This window comes from Dipteris shenzhenensis, chromosome 8 (genome assembly GCF_047967505.1).
Source record: "Dipteris shenzhenensis isolate YYH24624 ecotype China chromosome 8, Dip_SZ_1.0, whole genome shotgun sequence".
Taxonomy (NCBI): domain Eukaryota; kingdom Viridiplantae; phylum Streptophyta; class Polypodiopsida; order Gleicheniales; family Dipteridaceae; genus Dipteris; species Dipteris shenzhenensis.
Genome location: NC_141603.1, coordinates 42,495,526 through 42,504,933, shown reverse-complemented (window position 1 = coordinate 42,504,933; position 9,408 = coordinate 42,495,526). Strand labels below are relative to the sequence as shown.

At 43.2% G+C, this 9,408-nt stretch overlaps 1 protein-coding gene across 1 annotated transcript; it reads right to left on the bottom strand.

The window, feature by feature from the left end:
• Nucleotides 1–3,797: 3,797 nt before the first annotated feature.
• Nucleotides 3,798–6,136, bottom strand: LOC147899539 (pentatricopeptide repeat-containing protein At2g01860-like). Its single transcript, XM_087378113.1, has one exon. It carries the CDS (start codon nucleotides 6,017–6,019, stop codon nucleotides 4,697–4,699), a length of 1,323 nt encoding a protein of 440 aa, XP_087234239.1. The 5' UTR covers nucleotides 6,020–6,136; the 3' UTR covers nucleotides 3,798–4,696.
• Between the last annotated feature and the right edge of the window lie 3,272 nt (nucleotides 6,137–9,408).

The window sequence follows — 9,408 nt, the reverse complement described above, 5'->3', positions numbered from 1 at the left end:
GGCCTTAGATGTTGTATAAGATGCATAGCTCCTCTTGGGCTTTTTCTATTCGATTGTCATTTGGTTGAGCTATGTTTTCTAGATGTTGTTCCCTCCTCTCCCTAAAGGCCTATATGGACACATGTTGGGAGATCACCTGACATATCTCAAGAGTCGGGTGCCTAGAGGCACTTGATGGTTCCCAGGTCCACCCATCTCACACTATGGTTCCCTTTAAGACCTATCTGGACACATGTTGGGAGATCACCCGACGTATCTCAAGAGTCGGGTGCCTAGAGGCACTTGATGGTTCCCAGGTCCACCCATCTCACACTATGGTTCCCTTTAAGACCTATCTGGACACATGTTGGGAGATCACCCGACGTATCTCAAGAGTCGGGTGCCTAGAGGCACTTGATGGTTCCCAGGTCCACCCATCTCACACTGTGGTCAATACTGAGACAAACATTTGGTCATTGGTCAAATATGCAAGGATCTTCCAAGGCTACTTCTACCAAAAGGGCTTTCTTCCTCAAGAATTGGAGATGCTATCCCATCTTCTTGAAGGTCACTACAATATTGAGGTGCAACTTTTAGCCTCTTCTTTGAATCCTTATTGGGATTTTTTCATGAGTAAGGCTTGACCCTTAATCTTTTCTCATGCTACACATGATGTACTCTTACCTTGAGCACTTTGCTATTGAGGCTTTTTCATACCTTTTTTCATGAAAAACAAAAAAGAGCTTGCAAGCCAATTTTACTTTCCAAAATTGATATAATAGTTCAATATACATGAGTCGTTGAGAGTTATCAACAATGTTGCTTATGTTCTAGTTGTGTTAGAAAACTCTAAATTCCCTCATTTCATATGGCATTATATTATAAAGGTATTAATATATTCAATATTTCTGTAATGACCAGTTAGCTAAAACTTTCACCCAGGGATTGTTATAATGAGAAGGTTGGAATGTTTGAAGAACTTGTCTCTCTCTATCATAGAAAAAGTACAATGGAAGGGTGGTATATGCTACTTTATTAATTTCTTAATATACGTTGATATGCTTTATGCTAGTTATTCCCTTAATTGCATTACTAGTGTTTATGGAAAAAAGGAAACATAACATTTTGAATCAAGAAATATTCAAGTATTGTATTCCATACTGAGAAATTGGATTGAAGGAATGAAAGTATAAGCTTCAACTTACGTGTGTATAACACGCTCTAGAAAGGACAGATCATAGCATAACTGACCTACTTAGCACTCCTCATGGGTACTATTCGCATGCTGCTCCGAATAAGGGCCTAAGGAGACCACCAAGCTGGTCAAAGTGGCCGACTAGCCCTAACCTCTAAACGGCTCTTCCCTAGATCCATAGTGAATGTGCTGCCCTCACCTGCTGCCTTCAAGCACCCCATGTTGCTGCCCACGCAGCAGCTGATAGATCTCTATATCAGCCCATGCGACAGCTTGATTCACTGCCCATATGGTAGGTTGATTCATTGTCCACATGGCAGCTGTCTCCTTCCCATGCTTCGTGTGGCATTATGCCCCTTTGTCCTCCTCACTTCGGGCTCACGAGGGTAGCATTGATCCTCACATTCCAACACCCCCCTCAATTGATACCCGACGGCCTGCACCCCCATTCATCAAAGAGACACTTCATCAGCTTCCACGAGATCTCTTAGGGATAGGTCACATACACCAGTCCAAGCATGCATACCTGTTGCTCTTCCAAGTACAACTAACATCCACAAACCAACACGAGCATCAAACTCGCAGTACCCACCAGAAGTCGCATGCTCACAATCTGCCAGCCGCAAGTACCATCATACTTTGACATTGATGAACATGCAATGCTCGAACTAACGAATGATCATGCTCCTGGATTGCCAGAAGCACGAAGAGTAACAAAGGAAAGAGCGAGAAGAAAGACATCATTCGAAAATACTATGAAAGAGAAGGGCATACAAAGGGGCATTTGACATCAAGCAGAAGGAATCTAACAAAAAGACTTGAATCATGGAAGAGGAACGAGGAGTTGATTTTGCAAACAGAAACTCCAGTCATTGACTTGGAAAAGGATATACCTTTGTAAGACTAGAATAAGTCCAATCATACAAATTTAGAATTTTTTGTTGTTCTAAAGATCAAAAATCTACAAAGAAAATAAAAGAGAAAATGAAAGAGAAGAAAAAAGAGGTAAACAAAAACCTTTATGAAAGCCAAAAGGAAGACATACTTAGCAAGCAAAGCAACACTTATGTCGTCATCAGTGCCCAAGCATATTATAGAATCTTCACTCCAAATTCTAGATCCACAAACACTGTCATTGAATTTTAAAATATACCATTGTAAGACTAGAATACATCCAATCATACAAATTTAGAATTTTTGTTGATCTAAAGTCCAAAATTCTACAAAGAAAATGAAAGAGAAAACGAAAGAGAAGAAAAATGAGGTGACAATTTTTTTAAAAACAAAAGGGAGACATACTTCGCAAGCAAAGCAACACTTATGTCGTCATCAGTGCCCAAGCATAAGAAGCTAAAATGGGTTTCTAAGGAGGTGACTAAGACAAAATAAACAAACAAATTGAAACCAGCCTTTACTAATCAAAGGGTGGTAGAATACACTTTAACCACAGCATACACAGTCAATAAATCACCACAGATTAAATCACAGGGAGCTAGATCGCTCCTACTCAAAATCAATTGGCCCCAAACACTGGTGCCCCTTGCGGTATTTCTTTAATATTCATACAAAGCCAAGAGGCTGATTCCAAGGTCTCTTGAAAGCTGCACCACAAGCAAACCACTGCCCACACACTTTGTGACTTGGAAAAGGATGGTGACTATGCTTTTTGAGATTTGTGACTATGCTCTATGCATGTTTTTAAAGCGGCATTGCAATTTTGGATTTTGGTAGTAATATGTCTCACTCCCCTACTCAAATCAAGGGGGGATTGTTGGCTTTTTCAACAGCTTAAGTGAACTTCGTAGGGTGTGTAAGGTGACTTGAATAGGACCGAAAGTTTTTGCCACATGGCACGTTGCCATGCAGAGGTAATACGTGGATTTTGAGCTTCTTCCAACCATCCAAGCCAATCTGGATCACAAGACATTGACATCGCTCTAACACCTTGTCAAAGGATTAAAGCCTCCTGCAAAGCCACCATATGGTCCTTGGCTCCAATAAGAAACTTTGTGCATCTAACCAGCTGGCATCTAGATCTCCAGGCTAGTTAGAATCACCCCTTCATTGTGCCTTCTCAAGTTGCCAAAGCTTTTGAATTCCTCAAATATTAGATATTAGATGATCACCTTTCGACCCATGACAAAATCTTGCCAATGTTTTGCCCACTGACTACCGCCAATCAAAAGGTAACATCTTCTTCAGGCCGACTTCCCCACCATAGTCTGTGCTTCACACCTCTTGAAGTATGTGACTATCTAACAGCTATTGTTCAAGCCAGATACCCTCAAGGTCTCCACAGGCAGCCATTCATGATGTCATGGTTTCTAGTGTATCTTCTTGTTCAATTATCGATATCATTTTTGCTTTGTTTTGTTAGAAAAATAGATGGAGGTTGCTTGGTTAAGGCCAACACTCCTACGCAGCAGAAGATTCACCCCGGGAACACAAGATACTTATGTGGAATACAACTCAAATAACACGTACTTGCTTGAATGTAAAGAGGGCAACCCACATTTTGAAAGAGAACTCAAGTAACATGTGGAACACAACTCAAATAACATGTGCTTACTCAAATGTAAAGAGGGAAACCCACACCTGAAAGAGAACTCAGAGGTACGCCAAGACAGAATAGATATATAGGTAAATATCAAGTACAAAACTGTCGAGCAACATATTTAGAAAAAAATTCCTGAGGTAAGGTACCAAAATAAGGCTCTGTTTGCTGCACCCTTTATGTAACTCCTCTTGTGCGACGTGCCTCTGTGTAGCACTCCGGCAAAGATATGCTCTAATGTGTACTGCAGACAAAGCTCCCGTTGCTGCACCCCTTGTGCTCTCCTAGGTCTGCTGCAAATGTCAGGGACTTGTGCTCCTACCAGGTACTGTTTGTACGATGACGATCTCTAGGTACACAGCTGCATTCCTGCCCTCCACGATGCTCTCCAGCAGAAGCTGGTCTGCAAGTTTCTGTTCTCATTCAGGCATGCTCAGTTCTGCAGTCCTGGAATGATAGGAATGCCTCCAAAGATAGTGCTGAGACAGGGCGACTTCCCCACTATAGTCTGCTGCTGCTTTGCTGATCCTGCACCAGCCCCAAGGCCCCATACATGGCTGGGACTGTTCCAGCCCCAGAGCCTGCCCTAAATGTGGCAGACAGTCAACCCTCCATGCTGACCATGGTGGCCCACTGGGCTGCCCTAAAATAACATAAACGGGGAGTCTGATCTACTGCCCATGTGGCAGCGCCATATCCATTCCCCCCTACTGGTCCATCTACCCTCATACATACTGAGGTTTCAAGCCCCTGAACTCTCCTCATTTGGGGGCTTACAGGTGGGGCATTGACCCTATACCTCCAACATGTTTGTCCCTTTTCATCTTTAAACAAATAAAAAACTCTTCTTTCTTTCTGCCTCTCACAAAGTCAGTAATACATCCCAGTATAATAACTCTCCCATAGTGATATGAGACCTGCAAACTGTTGACTTCCAAAAAGAGCTGTGGACCTCGGAAAGCTTGCAATTATTCATCTAAATAATTCTCCAAAGCCACACTGTTCGCAATGCCTGCCCTTTTCATTGCGTTCAAAAACTCGTTAGCCTTTCCAAGTCTTCCATCCTTGCAACACACTTTAATCAAGTTCAAGTAAACGTCCCGAGTGGGTGAAATTTCAGCTTCCTTCATCCTCGCAAAAATCCTCAAAGCTTTTGAAGAATCCCCAATTTCTGAACAAAGTTGAATCAAGACATTATATGCGAGAAGGTCAGGAGCACAGCCACTCTTCTCCATCTCCCAATAGATAGCCAATGCATCCCTATACCTTCCTGCATTTGCAAGAGCTGTCATCACAATTGTATACATCACAACATTGGGCTGGAAACCAGACAACTTCCACCATTGAAAAAGGGCTTGTACTGCTTCATTCATTCCTATTTTTCTGCAGGCACTCATAATTGACGTACAATCCTCAAGGTTTAATCTCAATTCTGGAAACTTGCCCAGTTGCTGTACCAAGACGCTGACTTCCTCTGTCCTATTTTGCCGGCTTGCCAGTAGGATTAGTCTGGCATATACACCTTGATCAAGCAGGCAACAAATGCTCTGTCCAACGTCCTTCACACGTAAAGCCAGATCCAGTCTGTGACATCTTATAAATCCGTCAGCTAGGGCATCATAAGCCGGCGCGGAATTTGGGGCCCAGGAGTTTAGCAAATTCCATGCAAGGGCTTCCAAACCTGCTTCCGCCAACACGTTGATAGTCGCATGCAGCGTCCTGTCATCAGGCCACAAATGGGCACGCTGCTCCTGCCAAAGAAAAACCTGAAGCGCTCTTTCAGGATTTCCCAATCGGCCCAGTTCACGAATTGTCCCAGACAAAGAGCCCCTTAACAATACCCCAGCGCACCTATCCAGGAGGAGGGAGACATCCTGGTTTTGCGGAAGCTTATCAAGCTGGTTTGCGAGCTGCTCCAGGTAACGTTTATCCTTTGCATCTCGGGGAACCAAGGCACCACTTGGGAAGGATCGGGATAGAGCTGGAGGCTTCCTCAAGAAGCGGCGGGACTTGGGAAAGCCAACAGGGCGGAATTTGGAGGGCAAAGAAGGAGGGATGGGGGAAGATCGAATGGGGGGTGGTTTGGGGGTTCCTCGGAAAAGGGAAGCGAGGATGTCGAGTTGTTCGGGAGTCCAGCAATCATGGGTTTGCTGTGGTTGTGGCGGTGAAGCTTGAATGGTGCGCTTGGGAGAGGATGGAAGAAGGCAGCATTGGGAAGCAGGGAGCTGATGGACAGTAGTGCTGTTGAGCAAGGGCTTGAGTGCTCCTGGGAAGCTCCAATTCAACGCCATAGCCTCACTCTCTTCACTCTATTCCACTGTCCATCCATACTACTCTCTTCACTCTCATTCTACTTCATTCTGCTGTCGATCCAGGTATGCCTCTTATAGATTGTGTTCTTTAGTTAGTGTCTCAATTGCGCATCTTAGATGGTCGGCCACGTGGCAGCCTTGCAGGTGCGTCCATCCACATACGTGTGCAGAGAACAAGTGACTACAAATGCTCGTGAGCACTACCTTAGGTTCTCCTAAACTCAAAACAATCGTCAAGATGAATGGATGATTACTTTGCAGCATGTGTGTGTCATGTGTGTGTGTATGTGTGTGTGTGTGTGTGAGAGAGAGAGAGAGATTTCACAAACAGTATGCGAGAGAGAGAGAGAGAGAGAGAGAGAGAGAGAGAGAGGGGCTAAAAACCAAAATAGAAGGGTATGGGGGAGAAGCCACGAAGCAATAGGGACACTTTTTTTAGTAGATCGCTGCCTTGCAAGGTAGTGCTAACAAACACCCGGATGGTGTGTCTAAAATGGCCTCCTAAGGTGGGTTCAGACCAGGCAACAACCAAGGATGCAAAAGGTGGGTCGTCTGACTTGTAGCAATTTGTGAGGAGAGGAGGTTGGTCTCGCACCCTCCCCCCAATCAAGCCGCCTTCCAGTGCAGAAGTCAGGTGTGGGACCACAAACACTGGGAATCAACCAATACCAATCTCTAAAGACCCACATTGCATTTATGGCAATCTAAACCTATTTGAGCCTATCCAACAATACCCAATGTAACATACCTACATATCTGATGGTTCTGTTTGATCCAATCCCGCGCAATCCTATCCTATTGGGTCTTACTAGTTGATATGGGGCATCCAGAGTGATAATCTAGATTGTATCAGATTTGGCTAGTCTAACACTTATTGTAACCTAACATCTAACAACTCAGTTCATGGGTTACCAAAGTCAACCTTGAGGTCCCAACCACAACATGCAATGAGCTTTAGTAATTTGGTTTTATCTTTATTTTAATTAAGTCTTATGGATCCTCACCTTATGCCACACCCAAAGTATTCCGTGCTATCTAACTGACAATTTCATTCTCTTTCCAATACTAACATGTCACCGCATTCACTTCCTTTGACTTTGCCTTGCCCTTGTCTTCCTTCTTGTCATCATCTTTCTCCTATCCTTTGCCTTTTTTCTTCTTCAACTTGTAGCAGTCCTTCATGTGGCCCTTCTTGTCATCATCTTTCTCCTATCCTTTGCCTTTTTCCTTCTTCCACTTGTAATAGTCCTTCATTTGGCCCTTCTTGCCATTGTAAAAGCACTCCAACTTGCTTCTCGACTTGCCTTTGTAACCTCTCTCGCGAGATTTTCCCCTTCGCATTAGACGTCCCTCTCATTGGAAGTGCACTAGAGCTCTTTGTGCTACAGTTGTTCTTCATGTTCACCTCCTTTGTGAGAAAACTACTCTCTACATCAACACTAGTAAGTCCATGAGTAGGTGCATATTTGCTAACAGCCATCTTGAAAGTATCCCAACTTTCAGGTAAGGTAACAAGCAAAAACATGGCTTTCACCGAGTCCTTGAATGCGAACTTCTACGCCGATAGTTGATTGAAGATAGTGTTAAGCTCATTCAAATGGATGGACATAAAAGTTCCCTCCTCCATACGAAGGTCAATCAGTTTCTTGAGCACTAGTAAGTCCACGAGTAGGTGCAGAGTTGCTAACAGCCATCCTGAAAGTATCCCAACAAGCAAAAACGTGGCTTTCACCAAGTCCTTGAATGCAAACATCTACGCCGATATTGACTGAAGATAGTGTTAAACTCATTCAAATGGCTAGACATAGAAGTCCCCTCCTCCATACGAAGGTCAATGAGTTTCTTGAGCCAATACACTTGACTCGCCACACTCTACTTGTCATACAAATCACATAGTTTCTACCACACTCTATAAGCACCACCCTTCGTGTCTTTCACATTAAAGTACACCAGTGTCAACATAATGGTCAACCTAGCGAGCTCATCAAGCTCCTACCAATCATCGGCATCCATGGCATCCGTCTTAACACCTTTGACCTTGATAGGTCTCAACTACTTCTTCTGCGCCAATACATTGTAAATTTGTTCCTTCCGGTATGAGAAGTTCGTGCCATCCAACTTGTCGATATTGAACAATGCATTCTCCGATGAAGAAGCCATAATGACAGTTGAATAGACATGCCCAAAAGCAATGCAAAGATGCCAAAAAAGCACCAACAAATCAGCCCCAAATGTGCCAACTGCAATGGCCGGTCAAGGTGCTGAAATTACAATAGTCTGCAGCAACTTTTCCCTATTTTGGACAGCCAATACATTTTCAACAATAATTTGGATGCCAAAACTATAAAGATCAAAATTCTAGCCAAGTGATAGCTCTACAAACTTTCAGTTTACTACAGATCCAAATTCCTTATGGATTTTCTGATATTCAGTGTTGAAAACAACCTCCTGCTCACTTTTTTTTCCTACCGTCAGAGACCATTAAAACTATAAATCATGGGCATACTAGGCATCATAAATTTCCTTGAAATTTTTGGATTTGAAACACTTTCAAAAGCAAGATTGTAACTTGTCCAAAAACTAAAACTTCTTAGTTCAACTCAGAAGCCACCTCCCAGTTCTGAAGCATTTGAGGCATAAACTCCAATGAAATGACCCATTAATTCTAAAAATTATTGTCCACCAAATTCCTTACTGGGAGGAGTATTGCACTCAAAGTAATCCCTTGCTGGGATTCAAGATAACTTCAAAAAAAACACTACTTATGCTCACTGTCTCAACCAAACAAAGGCTCAAAATGCATCAACCAAAGGCACAAAATCTAAGCCAAACAGTTGCTCAATATGCATAAATTATAAACAATCACTTTCAATCAACCTTTAGCTTGATATGCATCAACTTGAAGGCATAAAACCAACTAAGATCAATAGCATTTGATCAAATGGATTCCTCCACAAGAAAAACGTTTTTGCTTTTGGGCCTCCAAAAAAGTAACTTCCGATGGCTGGAATTGTAGAGCAGCAGGATAATATTCCTTCTCACCTGCTCAAACAAGACAGTAGATGGCTAGAACAGCCGAGGCATCCCAATATATGAGGCTGCAATAGTAAAACTGAGCTACTGTTTGGAGAATATAGCAACCCACGAGCAAGCTATGGATGGAAGAAGACTCCATGTAGCAAAAGCAAGCTGAAAGAGAGGTTTTTGGGCAACAACCAACCCCCCCAAAGCTGGGTGACCTCAAGAAGACGGGCTGCACACTCAAGATCCCTTTTCTCTAAGGCTCGAAGCTCCTCGCTCTTTCGCCTCTGATGTCAGATCTCTCTCTCCAAACTGAGATCTATGGCAATGGCAGCTCATGAAATACC